At 36.4% G+C, this 20,382-nt stretch overlaps 1 protein-coding gene across 1 annotated transcript; it reads left to right on the top strand.

The window, feature by feature from the left end:
* The first annotated feature begins 690 nt into the window (after window positions 1-690).
* On the top strand, window positions 691-3,071 carry LOC141618956 (uncharacterized). Its single transcript, XM_074436006.1, has 5 exons — window positions 691-975; window positions 1,045-1,725; window positions 1,813-1,956; window positions 2,095-2,792; window positions 2,915-3,071. Exons 1-5 carry the CDS (start codon window positions 691-693, stop codon window positions 3,069-3,071), a joined length of 1,965 nt encoding a protein of 654 aa, XP_074292107.1.
* Window positions 3,072-20,382: the final 17,311 nt, after the last annotated feature.

The raw sequence follows: 20,382 nt of genomic DNA, 5'->3' as shown, positions 1-20,382 counted from the left end.
CGATTAGGAAGATGAACTGGTTGCTTTCTCTCTTAAACAGGGATTTAGGTTTTGTAAAAGTGATTTAAAACAATGACGACGATGCTTAAATACCCTAATCGCATAATTAACAAAACCCGAGAAAACTTCCCGTAAAACCGGACACTCGATCGAGTACCCAAGGTACTCGATCGAGTACCCCCTTACTCGATCGAGTACCCCAGCTACTCGATCGAGTACCCAACAGGTCAGAAACTATTTTATTTCGCAACTTACCCTTACTCGACAGAGTAAGGTCTACTCGATAGAGTACCCCAAGACTTATAAATACGGAGTATTACAAAGAGGCAGAGACTTCTTTGTGGGAGCGGGGAGAGGACAACCACTACATGAATATGAGTCAGAATCTAAAAAAAGCAACGGGACTGGGGAGGAGGTTCCTGAGCACACAGACAAGCATCTAAAGGTAGAAATCCCTGAATTTTCTGATAGCCAAAATCCTGATGATTTATTAGAATGGATTAGGGATATTGAGAAAATCTTTGAGTATAAAGGTTACACTAATGTCAAAGCCTTTAAAGTTGTTGTCTTGATATTAAAAGGTTATGCTTCTCTATGGTATGATAACATGAAACACCAAAGGATTAGGAAAGGGAAAGAACCACTTAGGTCTTGGTCTAAGCTTAAGAAAAAGATGATGTCCATGTAGTGATGGAGAGGTTTCCAAACCATGATCCAAGAAGACAGCCACTTGCCAGAGGAAGAGGTAGAGGCAGAGGCTTCTTTATGGGAGCAGGGAGAGGACAACCACCAAATGGATATGAATCAGAATCTGAGGAAAGCATCAGAATACAAGAGGAGGCTCTTGAGCAAGCAGGCAAGCATCTAAAGTTAGAAATTCCTGATTTTTCTCGTAGTCTTAACCCTGGTGACTTACTAGAATGGATTAGGGATGTTGAAAAGATATTTGAGTTTAAGAACTACAATGATGCTAAGGCTTGTTAGGTTTCTGTGTTGAAATTAAAGGGATATGCCTCACTATGGTATGATAACCTTAAACATCAGAGATTAAGGGAAGGGAAGGAACCTATTAAATCTTGGTCCAAGCTTAAAAAGAAATTATTGGATAAGTTTGTCACCAAAGATTACACTCAGGATCTGTTCATTAAGTTGTCTAAGCTTAGGCAAGATGAGAGACCCCTTGAGACCTATTTAAGGGAGGTTGAACAACTAACCCTGCAGTGTGAGATTAATGAGAAGCCTGAGAAAAGGATTGCTAGGTTCTTAGAAGGGCTTGATAAAAACATTGCTACTAAGGTTAGAATGCAACCACTTTGGTCATATGATGATGTTGTCAACTTTGCACTTAGAGTGGAAAAAATGGGGAAATCTAAGCCTGCCCCACCTAAACCAAAACCTGTCTATAGACCCTACACTGGTGTTAAGATTGTTGAGACACCCAAACCAGTGTCCCAAGCAGGAGGAGATAAGGGGAAAGCACCCATGTTCCCTAAATCAAACCCACCCTTGACTAAGGAAAAGATTAAGTGCTTCCAATGCAAAGGGTATGGCCATTCCAGGAAGGACTGTCCTTCCAAGAGAGCACTAATAACAATGGAAGTAGAGGAGTGGGAAAGAAAGGGTTCAGTTGAGTATGAGGAGGAGCCAGTGATTGAGGAGACAGCCCTTGAGGAGGAACCTAGCCAGAAAATGGTCATGGCTCATCATGATATAGGCCATAGTCTGGTTTTATAGAGGATAATGCACTCTCAACAGGCACCTTTGGAGGAGGATCATAGGTCCCTCATTTTTAGAAGTAGATGTACTATTTAGGATAGGGTATGCAACTTGATCATTAATGGTGGAAGCTGCACCAATGTAGCATCTGTCACCATGGTTAACAAGCTTAAACTCAGTAACCAGAAGCACCCCAATGCTTACAAGCTCAGATGGCTAAACAAAGGAGCAGAGGTCAAGGTGGATAAATAGTGCCTGGTTCTATTCTCAATTGGCAATGTTTATAAAGATGAGATCTTGTGTGATATAGTCCCCATGGATGCATGTCACCTGTTACTAGGGAGGCTATGGGAATTTGACAAGAATTCTGTCCACTAGGGAAGGAGCAACACCTATTCTTTTAAACAAGGCAGCAGAAAAATCACATTGACTCCTTTACCACCTAATCAGAAGAACTATGGGAGTCCAAGTGTGACTGATGGACTTAATGAGGTTCTATTTCCATCTGAAGCAGAAATGGTCAAGGAAATGCAACAAGAACAGCATGTTCTCATCTTGTTGTCCAAAGATATTCATGAGGATGTGGAGCATCAACTGCCAGCAGAAGTTAGGCCATTACTGGAGCAATACCAGGATGCCTTCCCTGCCGAGTTGCCTAGTGGATTTCCTACACTAAGAGGTATTAAGCACCAGATTGACCTTGTGCCAAGATCTGTACTCCCTAACAGGCCTGGATATAGGTGTGATCCTGATGCTACAAGAGAATTACATAAACAAATTGATGAGTTAATGAACAAGGGATTTGTGAGGGAATCCTTGAGTCCTTGTGTTGTCCCAGCATTGTTGGTTCCTAAGAAGGATGGCACGTGGAGGATGTGTATTGACAGCAGAGCCATCAACAACATCATAGTCAAATATAGGTTCCCTATACCTAGATTAGATGACATGCTGGATGAGTTAAGTGGTGCCAGGATCTTTTCTAAGATTGATCTTAGGCAGGGTTATCACCAAGTGAGAATCAGGGAAGGTGATGAGTGGAACACTGCTTTCAAAACTAAGCAAGGGCTCTATGAATGGTTGGTTATGCCATTTGGGTTATCAAATGCCCCCAGCACTTTATGAGGTTAATGACAGAAGTGTTGAGGCCTTGTTTGGGAAGGTTTGTTGTGGTATACTTTGATGACATCCTAATTTACAGCAAGGTCACGGAAAAGCACTTAAGCCACCTTGAAAAACTATTAAAAATTCTGAGAGGCAGCAAATTGTTTGGAAAATTGGAGAAATGCACCTTCTTGGCATCTGAAATTAAGTTCTTGGGATATATTATCTCTGGGAGAGGGATTTCTGTGGATTAAGATAAGATTGATGCTATTAAATCTTGGCCAATTTCTAAGAGCATCACTGAAGTAAGGGGATTCCATGGCTTTGCTTCCTTTTACAGGAGATTTATCAAAAACTTCAGTGTTGTTGCTGCCCCTATCACATAGTGTATGAAGAAGGGAGAATACAAGTGGACTGAAAATGCTCAGCAAGCATTCAACTTAATCAAAAGAATGTTGTGTGAGGCACCTATTCTTAAGCTACTTGATTTCAATTGCCTGTTTGAAGTAAAGTGTGATGGCAGTGGTGTTGGCATAGAAGCTGTGTTAATCCAAGAAAGGAAGCATGTGGCTTACTTCAGTGAGAAGATAAGTGGAGCCAAGCAGAGTTACTCCACTTACGACAAAGAATTATATGCCATTATCGGGGCTCTTATGCATTGGAGCCACTACTTGAAACCAAAACCTTTTGTGCTACATTCAGACCATGAAGCTTTGAAGTACATTAATGGCCAGCACAAGTTAAATCGCAGGCATGCTAAATGGGTTGAATTCTTGCAATCCTTTACATTTTCAAGCAAATACAAAGAGGGCAAGCAAATATTGTTGATGATGCACTGTCCAGGAGGTATTCATAGATGTCAATTATGGAGCAGAAAGTTCTTGGGTTTGAGTTCATGAAAGAGCTATACAAAGATGACCCTGATTTCTATGAAGACTGGTTGGCTCAAACAGAAAGAATTAAGGTTCAGGGAACCAGGTTCTTGCTGCAGAAGGGTTTCCTATTCCATGGAAACAAGCTATATGTTCCAAGAGGCTCATACAGGGATCTGTTGATCAAAGAAGTTCACTCCAGTGGGTTAGGAGGCGTTTTGGGGTCCAAAAGACTCTGGATATATTGCAGGAACAATTCTACTGGCCCAAAATGATGGGAGATATCCAGATAATGCTCAGGAAGTGCTCCATCTGCCAACAAGCCAAGAGCTCCTTTCAGGCAGGCCCCTACACGCCATTGCCAGTGCCAAACAAACCTCGAGAAGATGTGAGCAAGGATTTCATAATAGCCTTGCCAAGAACTCAAACGGGAAATGACTCAGTAATGATTGTTGTTGACAGGTTCAGTAAGATGGCTCATTTCATAGCATGTAAGAAAATTGAGGATGCTGTGAGTGTTGCTGAACTTTATTTCAGTAATATTGTCAGGCTACATGGGGTTCCAAAGACCATAGTCTCAGATAGGGATGTCAAGTTCATGAGTTATTTCTGAAAGACATTATGGAAGCTTCTCAGTACAAGATTGTTGTTCAGCACCTCCCACCACCCATAAACAGATGGCCAAACTGAGGTCACCAACAAAAAATTGGGAAGGATATTGAGGTGCATTATAAGCAAGTCTTTAAAAGATTGGGATTTGAAACTGCCACAAGCTGATTTTGCATTCAACAGAGCTCCATCATCTGCAACTGGTCACAGTCCATTTGAAGTGGTTTATGGGATCAATCCTCTGATGCCCCTAGATCTTTCTAGTGTCCCTAAGGAGGAAGTAAACTATGATGCTAAGAAGAGAGTGGAACAGATGCTGAAGCTCCATGAAACTGTCAAAAGACAAATTGAGAAAGCCAATGACAGGTATAAGAAACAGGCCAAGACTCCTAAACAAAAGAAAGAATTCATGCAAGGTGATATTGTATGGATCCACCTAAAGAAGGAAAGGTTCCCTGCTAAGAGGAAGAATAAGTTGATGCCTAGAGCAGAGGGTCCTTTTGAAGTCATTGAGAAAATTAGTCCAAATGCTTACAAGATAGACCTTCCTGGTGAGTATGGGGTGCATGGAACATTCAATGTGGGAGACCTAAGTTCTTACTATGGTGAATCTGATGATGAAGAGGGGACAGGCTTGAAGTCAAGCAATTTTCAAGAAGGGGAGGATACAGCAGGAGCTGGATCAGGGGCACACAACCCTGACCAAGCCACAGACCAAGACCAGGCAACATCCAATGATCCACCCCCAACACAACATGTTAAGAGGTATATTAGGTCCAGCTTTCAGCTGCCAATATGGCCAGCTGGGGTGAGCCTAAACTAACTCCATCAAGAGTCTCAAACATCCAAGACCAGCCAAGCAAATGCAAGGAGAAACTCAGCACGGAAAACAAGCAAGGACAACCAGTCACATGTTGCTGAAAAGATTGATAAAGCATAAAGTATTGTTTCTATTTTTGGTGAGGCAATTGTGAGGCTGTTGCAGGAGGACCACTGCACCATTCTCCTATGAAATAAACTACATAAAACTACAAGAAGCCTTGACTTTAGAAAGTACTCAGCTAGACAACAAAAACAACAGCAACCTGTGCACAATCGATAAAATATCAGACTGCATCCTTGCTTTATTTCAGTTTGTTTTACTCGATTGCATTTAATTTTCACTTTTTTTTGATAAGGTAAAGAAACTAGGTTAATAAAAATCAATCTATAGCATCCTCACGGATGTAAACGGTAACAGAAAGTAAAAGACTTTCAATATACCAAGGAAATCAAATTAAGACCAAAGAAAGAAAAAAGAGGACAAAGAGGTAGTGGCTAGCTGTTTAAAGACCCTAGCTCAAACCGGATGTGGATATAAAAAGAGGATTGGGAGTTGGGTTGGTTTGAGACTGCTTATGCCCCTACATAACATCATATATTACGGTTTTGCCATTCCGTATCTTTATGTTGTCTATTGCTCATCGCCTCTCTTTTCTTCACGGATTCGGTGCTCTTACTCTTTCTCCTGCGCCATTTCATCCCAACAATTTGCGGAGCCTTCTATCAGCTTCCCCTTTCTTCTATTCTATTATAGTATCCACTGTTTCCCCTGCGGAGCATTCGTTTTTCACAGCCGCTATATTTTTTTGTTTTTTTTATAAGGTAAAGAAACTAGGTTAATAGAAATCAACCTATAGCATCCTCGCAGATGTAAACGGTAACCGAAAGTAAAAGACTTTCAATATACCAAGGAAATCAAATTAAGACCAAAGAAAGAAAAAAGAGGACAAAGAGGTAGTGACTAGCTGTTTAAAGACCGTAGCTCGAACCGGATGTTACAAACACAAACAAAAATTTGCTATAAAAAAGCAAATGCATCCGAGTGTCCAAAAATACTAGCACAAATTTGGTTGCTCAGCCAAACAGTCCAAAACCAATATGCCCACAAGTCAGAAAAGATAATCAACAACATTAATAATTCAATGCTACCGACTTCCCATTGCTCAAATCAATTAATTCAAGATACTAGATCAATTAATACGAAGTAATAAGACTGAGAAAAATAATACAAAGTAATAAGACTTTGAGAAAAATCAGTTCCAACTTCTCATTGCTCAAATCAATTAATTCAATATATTAGATCTAAAAAATTTTTTATTCAAATTCTTAATTTAAACCATTATTCTTAAGATATATATGACTCAAAAAGCTCTCATATGCTAATACAGAGTTAATAGAGTCAAATCTTTAACCAGAGGTAGAAATCAAGAAATTTGACTAAAGGAATTTCTAAAGAAAAAGATGAGAGCTAATGGTGAAGAAAGCCAATGAAGGAATTTAACACCCATATTTCATTTTTTGGGTTTTTCTAGAGAACTTCCTCTCTCTAAAATTATTAGAGAAAGGGTAACTCTGAAGTGGTAAAAGTTCGCTTTTAATTTTCACTTAGTTACCTCAATTTCCAGCTTCTAATATATTCAATGTTATTTGTACTCATCCTAAAATAAATCTTGGCCCTTGGATGCTAGGTTATTTGAATTATAATGCAAGCCAAGGCCTATATAAGGACCTGTGTCTCAACTGTTTGAGGCAAATTATTTTTGAATGAAAAATTAAGCCTTTAGACTTCTCTCATTTCTTTCAAACTTGTGTTAAGCTGTAGTTTGAATTCCTGGCTTGATATTTAACCTGTGATCTCTGTGGTTAATTGATCAAAGTCAGTTTGGCATCATTAAGTTGAACCTGTGCTTGACTGTGGTTCAATTTAATTGTGTTGAGCAAAGCTTAAACTTTAATCCTGTGACTATTGTGGGTTTGAGTCTAAAATTTGCTAAGTTAATATATTGGATTTCCTGTGAATCTTCTGTGAAAATCTAGGGTCTTGACTATATCATTTTCCGACACAAACAAGTCCCATACTCCAGTTGAGTCAGCTGTCTGCAATTTCAAGATTTCAGTCTGTTTCACTTAATATTAAAAATACTTAGATTCCCTTAAAAATCATGAGATTTGGCACAGTTTTAGTTTGATATTTAAACTTAATTGTCACAAAATTTCAGAATTTTTTGTTAGGTTTATATACCTATTATTAGACTCCTCTAATAGTGAACAAATTAACTTGTTAATTATTTGTTCTTTAGATCTAGTGCATGCATAACAAAATAAAAGATTTATAAGAAAACAATGTCCCTTACATTGTAAATTTCGGATTTATGGGAACAAGTAAGGTCTCCTACCTTCACTTGTTCTTGAGCTATGATGAGTATTAGGATGATCCTCCAAAGACTTCAAGTATAGAAGCCACTTCTCTTGATTGCACCCAAGATTATCCCTTATCCCCACTAAATAATATTAGCTAGATATTTGTTTAGTAGTTTACCTTAAAATTGATTACTAATACTCATATATTACACTAATAATATTAGTAATACCTTAGAACAATTTGAATCAAAACTAATTGAGTTTTTGGTGAAGAAGAATATGAATAAGAGAGAGGTTTTCCTTTTTGCATGTGAGATTTTATGAGAGAAAATGAGAAGAACATAAATGTCCTCATGAAATGCATCACCCGTCCAACATGCATCTTGTAGAGCATTTTATGGTCTTGTCTTATCTCACATGCAATACTCTAATTATATGTAGGTAGTAGGCTTTTCGAAAAGTATTGTCATAAGTTGTTGGAGTATCTTTCCAACAACTAAATGACAAAACCAAAAAATCCACCATCTTCACATGTTGGACGGTACTCATGTACCTATATGGGTCCATTTTTGTCTTATAATAATATTTGTCCCACAAATGCTTGTAAGTCTTATGATTAATTATCTTACATAATTAAATATTAATTTGATCATACAACAATTATGTGACAAATTAATAAACATATATCCACTCAACTTATTGAGTAATATTTTATTATTATATCAACATATAATGGGTCCCATAATATATATATATATAGTTAGTTAGTTAAATTTACAACCTCTTGTAAATGTAAATAACTAATTACCTCTACCTCGAAATATTTATAAAACCTTAACATAATTTAATAAATTAACATATTAATTCACTAAATTGAATCTTATCTAATCACATTATAATAAGATACATATTTCCTCTCATAAATATAAATTGTTCATATTTAAGGAATTAATCAACTTGTATCGACATACAATTAATTAACTTTACAGATAAGGGCATCATCCTTTAGGTGTGACCTTAAGGGATCAACTGACCACCACCGTCCCACGACAGTAAGGTCAAACTCTAGCAAGCCAATTGTCACCTGTTAATGTTGATCAGTTGACTATATAATTGAATCATCCCTTACGTATTCTTTATATGAGATTTAATTATGATATTAAATCATGTGATCGCACTATTGTTGAGGACACATTTCCCAACAATCTCCCACTTGTCCGAGACAAGTGTGCGTCACCAATTCTCTTGTCCTATTACAATCTCCCACTCAATGCAAGGTGTCTTGCAGGTCGTACTTACATTTGATCATATCTTGAGTGGTTTTCTCGATCTGGAGATTAACGGTCTGACCGGAATTATCTATCATAGATACTTTCCGAGCGTGGCCACGCATTTCCAGTTAACTACTCCTCGAGTGGCCTTAAGATTTCAAACAACCGTGACAAGGGGTGGACAATTCCTATCGCCCTATTCCCTTCGTTCAGCCACAGTCCATCATAACCCAAAATATACCCAGTTTGACCTCATTTACGAAATCGTAGAGTATAAATCAAAGCTAATCAGAAGTTGTGCCAACTTGGGTGAATAGTCTCTAATCAAAAGAATTGACTCATAAGAATACTATAGTAGCTCTTGCCACGACCAGGCTTTATGAATTACCAGAACTCTATAAGCGGTCACTGCCTGACAGAGTGTCCCATACAGTCTGCATATGTGATCGACTAGTCATCCCATATGACTCTATGGCACTTGAACTTTCCATCAATCGCATCACACTCTAGTCACTTCGAGGCGTCACCTCATATAAGTAACTAGGGGCAAATACCATGTCAATCCAGTTCACTTTAATGGGGTTCAATTTGTCTCTACAACCCATTCGGATACGACAAGGTAGCGGGTGAGTTTAATAAAACTCAAACGATAAATGTGATTATCGCATATGAATAGTTAATACACTATTACTACTTCATATTCTATATTCTTTAGTGTATTATTAACACTAGTTAAAATGCAATACAAGCTTGGCAAGTGGATATACCCGATATCCATATATTCGAACTTTATTAATTGCTATTTCCTTCCATCCAATGTCATCTCTAATGACATGAATTTATCTAAGTATGTTTCTAGACTTCTTACTAGACTTGGGCTCTTTAACTTGAAAGATGCTCCCACTGTTATCGCATAACTTGTGATAAAGTCATTTGTAGAGGGATCCACCCTTAATCCCTTCATTGACGATTTTATCACAATTTACTTGGATTCCTTTTGTAAAATTTGCAATGCACGAAACTAAAACAATTTTCTTAGTTTCTAACTCTTTAGTCAATAAAGCATTTTAGGATTTCAACAAATCCCTTTAAGTTTGGAAACTAAAGTTTGTGCAACACTTCAACACCCAACTTAGTTTGTCATCCAAACATGTGAACGAATCCTTAATTCTTCTCAAGAATCTCAAGGATGTTCTTTAAGGCTTTCACAAGCCATATTATGAGAATTATCCCTTTTATTGACTTGTTATGCTCTCAGCATATATCATATTATGGCACGTGTGTCTGTTGGCATACATGACCATTCTAATGGTGGAAACATTAGAATTTGATTTCATATGATCAACAACTTAATAGGTTCAGTGAATGACTATGACTCCATCATAGTAATTCTACTTCCATCAACATGAATAACCTATTTGACCTTGTTGTTGTACAACAGATGTGAAATATCTTATCCTCATAAGACTCTCAACTCTATGCCAATATTCTCTCACATAGGTTCAAAATCTAGAATACTTTGCATCCCTTTCCAAGTCTCCCAATTACTCTTGCCAGAAGAGAACATTGGTACATTATTCTCAATAAGTAATATGTTATCAACATATAAGACTTGGAGAAACAATTCTAGCTCCCACTTAACTTCATGTATATCATGATTTTTTAATCATGTGAATGAAACAATTCACTATTATCACATGAACGAAAAGTATAATCCTTTAATGCTTGCTTAAGATCATTCTAAGATCACTTAAGAAAGCTACGCATAATATGTTAGGATTCTTAGATCTTCATCTAAGATTTTGTGTTTCAAACACTTCCTTCTCTAAATTCCCATTTTAGAAAAGCGAATTTTATTTGCCATTCTTCATTAAAATGAAATGCGTCAATTCCTAACACAATTTATCTTGATCAACATCTTCATGTAAATCTTATGCATTTATGTACTCTAAAGCTCTATTTACTTTTGAGGAGACCCTCGCCTTAAGGTAAATCTACTCTTGAGTAACAATTTTCGGATTGTGATGCTTCGGCTCGTATGTAAGAAGGTCATGATACTATCACTTTCACAAAGTAATATTTTTAAAGAATAAGATATGTGCGATAAACTCCCACTGAACTATACTTCCATTCTATCTTCATAGACTATAGTTCATCTACACTCTCACTCTATAATTCTATTACTTTCACAAAGTAACATTTCAACTATAAGAGATGTTTGTGACGATTCAATCTACTCCCACTCTATCTCTCAGAAATACATCTATATTATTGAGAGATAGCTTTGTGAGTCACAAACATATATATTTAACGGAGTATTAGGAGTTTACCTAGACTATTTATAAGCTATCAAAAGGCCATCCTAACATGGCAGCTTGATCATATACGAGTCTTACCCATGTCATCTGTTTAATAGACTCTCTATTCTAGGTATCTCATGGTTGACCATCCGTTTAGAATTACTTGTCCGTATTGGATTGCAAATTCCCAAAATTGAGTTCAACAACTCAAACCAACTCATATTAGTTTGATCTTATGGGTAGTGACATTAGGTCATAATCCATCTTTAATAAATCAAATTTATTACTTAGATCTTTGCTACTACGATCGGATCGTAATGCTTTCGTCTTTTCTTCAATTGGTTCTCTACACCATTTAGAAATTTCTCAAATTTCTCAAATGCTTCACTTTATATTTGATTAAATAAATATATATCCATATCTACTTAAATCATCGGTAAAAGTGATGAAGTAGTCATAAATCCCCTTGCGGTGATGCATATTTAGAACATATATATCGGCATGTATTAGTCCCAACAAATCACTTGCTCGTATTCCTTTACCACTAAAGGAAGTGCAAATCATTTTGCGAAGGAGACAAGATTCGCATATTCCATATGATTGAAAATCAAATGGTTCAATAAATCTAGTCGACACTAGCCTTTAATGCGTTTCTCTTTTACGTAACCAAATTGAAAAATCAAATGTACAAATCATTTGGATTACTAGTTATGAGTCTTTTCGATCGTATTATGTAGATATCATTGCCTGAGTTGGAAGTGTCTAAAACTTGTATATTATAAAGATAAGTGACATGGCTCATATCCATGTCTATTTTCAATAAAATACAACAATTGTCCTTGATGACAAAATATAAATCCTTTCATGTCTCACATAGAAATGGAAATAATGTTTTAGACTAAGTGGGTACATAATAACAATTATATAAATTATAACTCAAAGCTATTAGCAAAAACAAGTACATAAGTCCCTCTTGAAGTGACGGCTACCCTAGCTCCATTCCTTGTCGGAGATTCATATCACTCTTGTTTAGCTTTTCCACATTTCCAAGTCCCACTTGGAGTAACAAGCCCAACTTTGATATCTTCTAAATACTTGGGGCAATTTCTCCTCCAATGGCCCATGACATTACAATAATGACATTCCTCATAGGATTTGGCACCCTTCTTGGTCTTGGTCTTGGTCTTGGTAGTCCCATTTCCAATTTATAATCAAGTTTGGGTTTCTCGCCCATTATTGCCTTCCCTTTATTAATACCAACACTCCTTTCATTTGCAAGGACACTCTTGCTAGAACTCCCACTCAATTTGATATTTCTCGTTGTTTCTTCAAACAAGGATACCTTGGGTTTTGTAAGATTTTCTTCACAAGATTTTCTTTCCAAGGTGGTGGGTAATTAAATTGGAGTGGGTGGAGTGGAGGTGGTAAAGAAGCAAAAATTTCCATCCTGACCAATACCAATGCGTAATTCTCTAATCGTATCATTGTCATACTCGGAGCATTTTTCATCAAATTATTGGAGCCATGTATCAACGGTGATTGGTGTAGGAATATTAGATGAATTCATTGCGTATTATTTAACTACAAAAACGGCAAATGAAGGAAATAATTAACATCTATCGTTTTAATAATACTCGTATATTTGTAAACAAGTATTTAAGCATCTATGTAGTGACCTCCACCCAACTAACATAAATGATTCCGAGATCCAAATTCATATTAATACGGGCACGGTAAGCCGATTCATCCCTTATTAATATAACTCGGTGGATTAACTCTTTAATCGATTCTACTTTTAGAACTCTCGGTCGATAAAAATTACTCTAATTTTCATCTTTAGCCCGGAACACATGCGACTACGGTCACGAATACTTCCGTTGAGCTCAATCGAAATTTCGATGTAATAACATTTTACTACCCCACTTCGCCAACGTAACAAGGTTTGTATTACGGTAAAGCCGGCTCAACTCCCTTATGAAATTGGTACTTCATGGGTTTCTACTATTTGGTAAGGCTATTTCTCAATTTTTTTATGTGAGAGGTCTTGTCAATTTATTATCTATCACGTTTTAAGTGAACTAAAGCGGTGAACTACAATAATTATAATTGACACGGTCGATGACTCGATATGATATGCATGTGTTGTTATGGCTATTTGGCAATGCATGCAACATATTAAAAGAAATGCAAAGCAATAAATAAAATTCCTAGTATGGCCTTCCTAAAATAGAAAATCAAATAATCTATTATATATTCGGAAACCAACTCCTTTGGTCCCTTGAATCTTCAAGTGGCACGCCTCCCAAGACACCGTCTTCGTCGGATCACCTTTCCGAATGGCACCGTCTTTGAAGATGCTTCATAATTACAAATAATAATAAAAATACAAAGGTATTCCTATTATACATTTGTAAAATTGAAAAACTAATAAAATAAAAATAAAAGTGATACGAGATCACATTAAATTACAACCGAATCAATATTCCCTTTCATTACGGATAATATTGATTAAAACTAAGGCCATACTAAGATTAAAATTACATAATTCAAAATTATATAAATAAAAGACATTCAACAATTAAAATATGCAGCATTATAATATATACCTATCATGCCAAATGATGTGCCAAATCGCCCTATTTAACTTATGTTGTACATATAACCCGGTTTTATGGAAATGCGTGATAATAACCTTTTAAAATCACTAATTAACACTTAAATCACATTTAAGCTCAAGTTAGTTATCCTAACACTTTTTAGGACTCAAAAATTAGTCATCACTCAATTTTTGACAATAATTCAACTTGATTTAATTTTATGCTCATTTTTTACATTAAAATCATAATATTTATGAAATAAATCCAAATTAATTTATAAAAATTTAAAAATTTGAATTTTAAATTTTTGAACATTCTGGAATAATTCCATGATACTAATAATGTCAAAAATCATGGTTAAAATTTTCGAATTAATTTTGAGAAAATATAGTTGCATTTTATCGGTTTTATCTCATAAAATATTTAAAGCATCCAAAAATAAACTCCAATAATTTTTACAACCTTAGATCTGATTAGTGGGATATTAATTCAACTCAAAATAATTTTCTCAAGCCATGCAATACGTTTTAGCTAATTTTGCTAAAATAGTCACTATTTATGCCATTTTTACTCTAAAAATCCATAAATCATGCTAAATGAGATCTTTTAATCTTGAAATTTACATACACTCTGTAAATTATGCATGTGACATTATATTTAAAAATCATGGCTTAATTCGAAATTTAACTATTTTTAACCAATTTACCTCTTTTAATCCATTTTTATCTCATAAAAATCATAAATCATGCAATATTAATCCAATTAATACGAGTTTTTACACACAACTTGTAAAACATGCATTTGAGGTCATATAAAATTTCCAAGGTCAGAAACTTAGTTTAACTATTTTTAGCATTTTAATTCCCATTTTAGTCATAAAAATGTAATAAAATGACCAAAAATCATTAAAATGAGCAATAAATTTCCATAAATCATAAAAATGACCTAAAAACATTTTAGGACCAGAATATATAATATGCATGGGGATTTCATGGCTTATACTTATAAATCACAAATTTTTAGTTTTATATGTTAACCTTTTAACTCGGAAAAATAATAACCGATTATGCATGCAACATCCTTATGCTCTGATACCACTTGTTAGGTTTATATACCTATTATTAGACTCCTCTAATAGTGAACAAATTAACTTGTTAATTATTTGTTCTTTAGATCTAGTGCATGCATAACAAAATAAAAGATTTATAAGAAAACAATGTCCCTTACATTGTAAATTTCGGATTTATGGGCACAAGTAAGGTCTCCTACCTTCACTTGTTCTTGAGCTATGATGAGTATTAGGATGATCCTCCAAAGACTTCAAGTATAGAAGTCACTTCTCTTGATTGCACCCAAGATTATCCCTTATCCCTACTAAATAATATTAGCTAGATATTTGTTTAGTAGTTTACCTTAAAATTGATTACTAATACTCATATATTACACTAATAATATTAGTAATACCTTAGAACAATTTGAATCAAAACTACTTGAGTTTTTGGTGAAGAAGAATATGAATAAGAGAGAGGTTTTCCTTTTTGCATGTGAGATTTTATGAGAGAAAATGAGAAGAACATAAATGTCCTCATGAAATGCATCACCAGTCCAACATGCATCTTGTAGAGCATTTTATGGTCTTGTCTTATCTCACATGCAATACTCTAATTATATGTAGGTAGTAGGCTTTTCGAAAAGTATTGTCATAAGTTGTTGGAGTATCTTTCCAACAACTAAATGACAAAACCAAAAAAATCCACCATCTTCACATGTTGGACGGTACTCATGTACCTATAAGGGTCCATTTTTATCTTCTAATAATATTTGTCCCACAAATGCTTATAAGTCTTATGATTAATTATCTTACATAATTAAATATTAATTTGATCATACAACAATTATGTGACAAATTAATAAACATATATCCACTCAACTTATTGAGTAATATTTTATCATTATATCAGCATATAATGGGTCTCATAATATATATATAGTTAGTTAGTTAAATTTACAATCTCTTGTAAATGTAAATAACTAATTACCTCTACCTCGAAATATTTATAAACCTCAACATAATTTAATAAATTAACATATTAATACACTAAATTGAATCTTATCTAATCACATTATAATAAGATACATATTTCCTCTCATAAATATAAATTGTTCATATTTAAGGAATTAATCAACTTGTATCGACATACAATTAATTAACTTTACAGATAAGGGCATCATCCTTTAGGTGTGACCTTAAGGGATCAACTGACCACTACCATCCCAAGACAGTAACGTCAAACTCTAGCAAGCCAATCGTTACCGGTTAATGTTGATCAGTTGACTATATAATTGAATCATCCCTTACGTATTCTTTATATGAGATTTAATTATGATATTAAATCATGTGATCGCACTATTGTTGAGGACACATTTCCCAACATTTTTAAGTCATTTTGTAGTTTTAATTGTGTCCTGCAGGCCAGGTAGCATTATTGTTTGTGCTTAGTCATTATATTGCAGGTGTTCTGGCTTCTGATCAGAGTTGGCCTGATCCTTGGCACCTGTTGCAGCCTCTCCTGGTTGAACATGGCTTGTCCTCAAGCCTGTAGCCTCCTCATTCTCTAAATCATAATATGGACTGAGATCACCCATATTAAAAGTACCATGTACTCTATAGTCACCTGGTAGATCAACTTTGTAAGCATTTGACCCAATCCTGTCAATAATCTCAAAGGGACCATCAGCCCTTGGCTTTAGATTGTTTCTACTCCTTGATGGGAACTTTTCTTTTCTTAGGTGGATCCAGACCAAGTCCCCTGGCATGAACTCTTTCTTCTTCTGAAGGACCTTGGACTGCTTCCTGTATTTCTCATTGGCCCTTTTAATTTGTTTCTTGACAAACTCATGAAGCTTCAGCATCTGTTTAGCCCTGGCCTTAGCATCAAAGTTTATTTCTTCTCTTGGCACACTGGACATTTCTAAGTGCATGAGTGGATTAATCTCATAGACTACCTCAAAGGGACTATGGCCAGTTGCACCAGATGGTGCTTTGTTCAATGCAAACTCAGCTTGTGCTAATTTCATATCCCAATCTTTTAATGACTTGCTGACAATTCACCTTAGTATCCTTCCCAAAATCTTATTGGTGACCTCAGTTTGGCCATCAGTTTGGGGATGGTGAGAAGTATTGAAAACAGTTTTATTTTCAGAAGCCTCCATAGGATTTTTCAGAAATAACTCTTGAATTTGGTGTCCCTGTCAGACACTATGGTCTTTGGCACCCCATGCAGCCTTACAATTTCCTTCAAGTAGAGCTCAGCAACACTGGCAGCATCCTCAGTCTTCTTGTATGCCACAAAATGAGCCATTTTGCTTAACCTGTCAACAACTACCATCACAGAATCCCTGCCCCTATGAGCCCTAGGCAAAGCATCAATAAACTACATGCTCACATCTTCCCATGGTTTATTAGGCATTGGCAGTGGTGTATATGGCCCTGCTTGGAATGATCTCTTGGCTTTCTGGCACACTGAGCATCTCCTGAGAATAACCTGGACATCACCCATCATTCTAGGCCAATAGAACTGGTCCTGTAATATTTTCAGTGTCTTTTGGACCCCAAAATGCCCTCCTAAACCTCCTGAATGAACCTCCCTGATTAAGAGATCCCTGTAAGATCCCCTTGGCACACACAGCTTATTGCCATGGAACAAGAAGCCCTCTTGTAGTAGATATTTGTTTCCCTGAATTTTATGCCCCCCAATTTGAGTTATCCATTCTTCATAGAAATCAGGATCCTCCTTGTACATTTCTTTCATAAATTCAAAATAAGGACCTTGTTTCCCATGATCGACAGTAAGGAGTGCCTCCTTGACAATGCATCTGCCACCACATTTTGTTTTCCTTCCTTGTATTTGCATGAAAATGTGAATGATTTAAAGAACTCCACCTATTTGGCATGCCTGTGACTCAATTTATGTTGGCCATTAATATATTTCAGGGCCTCATGGTCTGAATGCAACTGTAGACACCTCGTTTCTACACCTCCCGCCAAACACCAAGTGATGATCGAGACACATGTTTAGCATATGTCGCAATTTTATGATGTTTCGTAAATCGGTTAATAAAAGGTAACTTGTACACTTATGTCTACCCCTTGGTTGTCATCAAGGTGTCATTACAGTCGTTTTGGCAGTAATTAGAGTCAAATCGGAGTTCGGGGGCAAAACCGTCTTTTGTAACCTCGAAACCGTCAATCCCGAGTCAAAAAGCAATGTGCTTGTCTACCTAAGGTTAAGATGTCATAGAATGTTAGGAGTATATCTCTTTTTGAGTCCTGGTCGTAATTTCTCACTCGGAGCTTTTACTTTTCGGTTACTTGTCGTTAGGAGCACCTAGACCAAAATAATATTTATAACTTCACAAACAACTCTACTATTAGTAAAGAGGCAAATAAAGGTCGAATCCCAAAGGACGGGTATTGATGTAGGATTTTCGATTGCAAGTAGCGGTGTCTAGGGGTGTCATAATTTGAGGTTAAGATGAGGAGATCACTAAAACTAAATAGCAATAAAAGTAAACAAGCAAGATGATTAAAAAGGGATGTAAACTATTGATTAAAAGCACTAGGGTGTCATGGGGTCATAGGGTATTCAAGGGAATTGATCATACAAACATATTCTCAAATTATAAGCAAGCATTTATTATTGTGATGGATCGAGTTGGTTTATATCTTACAATCCTAGGAAGGTTTGGGTCCCGGAGGCGAATCGATTAGATTGTACAACACCTACAAGTCGACTTAATCCCTCCTACTCAACTATATGCATGGTCTATTGAGACTCGAGTTGGTTTATGTCTTACAAGTCTCATTGAAAAGGTAAGTGATGGGTAAAAAAATGCAATGATTCATAGGCTCGCATTTCATCAAACATAACATGTGCATAAGTTGAGATCACAACAAGCAAACAAATAAACTATGAAAACATATTAAATTAAGCATGAATCATCCCCCATGTTGGTTTCCCCTAACTACCCATTAATCCTAGTTAAAGAAACTACTCACTCATTATCAAATCTAGCATGTTAATAAGGTTGTCAATCACATTAACAAAGCAAAACATGATGAATAAATGAAGATGATTAACAATAATTAAAAAGGGATTAAGAGGATTATACCTACTAATGATTCCAAAATAAAGCAAAGAATAATAGAAGTACTTGATGATTGATTGGAAGGTTGTCAATCTCCTAATAATAACCTAAATAATCTTCAATTACCCAAAATAAAAGATGAACAAAAGAGAAATTAAGGAAATGAGATTTGTATTAAGACTTGATTAAAAGTTGTACAAGATTAAGAAGAGATTAGAATGATATAAACTACACTAGAGATTGATAAGAAGAACATGATTATCTAATTAGACTAATGGGGTATTTATAGTGGGGTTTAGGTACACAAATTAAGGTTTACTAAGGGCTTAAATGATGATTAAGTCCTTGAAGAATCGCTCCTCTCAAAAGAGATGCCGGTCTCCTTTTTGCCGGTCTTTCATAAATATGCGCATCTTTCATGGAGTATGAAGACAGGACGTACGGGACTATAAGGGAATCCGAGCGTCCAAGGTGTCGGGACGGGCGGATTGTTGGGCAGGACGAGCGGATTGTGGCGTTGCTAGACGGGCGTCCCTTCTGCAAAGACGCTCGGATTCCCATCGTCTTGGACGGGCGTCTTCTTGGTTGGACGGGCGGATTGTGTCACAGCTCCCTTTCCTTCTTTTCTTCTTCCAATAATCCTCTGGGATTTAGTCGGGGATGCAAGGATTTCTTCATCATTGCTCATCTACTATAATATGTACAAAGGCCTTCTAGTCTTGTCTTCTCTTTGATGCTTGGTCATTAGATTCGATCAATTTAGCCCCATTTTGTAACATTCCGTATTTGTTATGTTAATTGATGAGTCAAAAGTGTGTTAACCGTGTTAGAATTGCGTGACGTCCGTAAGTAAAATATACAATACCCTTCTGTTGTTTGAGTATGGGAGCGAACTTCGGGACGAAGTTCATCTTAAGGGGGGAAGACTGTAATACCCCGTATTTTTATATAATTAATTAAACGGATATTATTATATATTAATTATTATACATTTTATATTACCAATTAAGTCGGGTAAATTATTGAGTCGATAATCACGTTAAATTATTTTACTTAACTCACGTTGTATCGATCTAATTAATCGAGTCGGGTTTATATGGAATTCGAAAGGTGAGCTGACCCATTGAGCTGGCCCATTAACTGTTCAGCCCAATTAAACCCTAAAGCCCATTTAAACCCTAACCCTAACCCTAACCCTAACAAAACACTACCCTAACCCGCCTCCCTCCTCTCTCAGCCGCCTCCCTCACTTCACCAGCCGAAATCTCAGCCTTTCACGCAAAACGAGAGAGGGAGAGAGAGAGTGGATGTTGACGGCGCAGCAAGGAAGACCGTAGGGTGTTTGTCAACGACCATAGACGACCGTGGTGGCTGTTGTGGCGGTAGGAAAAAGGTAAGCACAACCCTCCTCCTCTGTTTCACATTTCTGTCGGGTTTTTGGGTGCGGTTGTGTGTCTTAGCGAGGTGTTAAGGGTGGTTGTTGACGGGGTATATGGGTAGAGTGGTAAGGGACGAGTGAAATGGTGGTGTTTATGGTGGCTTTAGGTGGTGGTGGTGGCAGCAATAGGCGGCATCGACATAGGGG

Source organism: Silene latifolia, chromosome X (genome assembly GCF_048544455.1).
Source record: "Silene latifolia isolate original U9 population chromosome X, ASM4854445v1, whole genome shotgun sequence".
Taxonomy (NCBI): domain Eukaryota; kingdom Viridiplantae; phylum Streptophyta; class Magnoliopsida; order Caryophyllales; family Caryophyllaceae; genus Silene; species Silene latifolia.
Note: the sequence above shows the minus strand (reverse complement) of the source record. Positions and strands in the feature narration are given on the sequence as shown.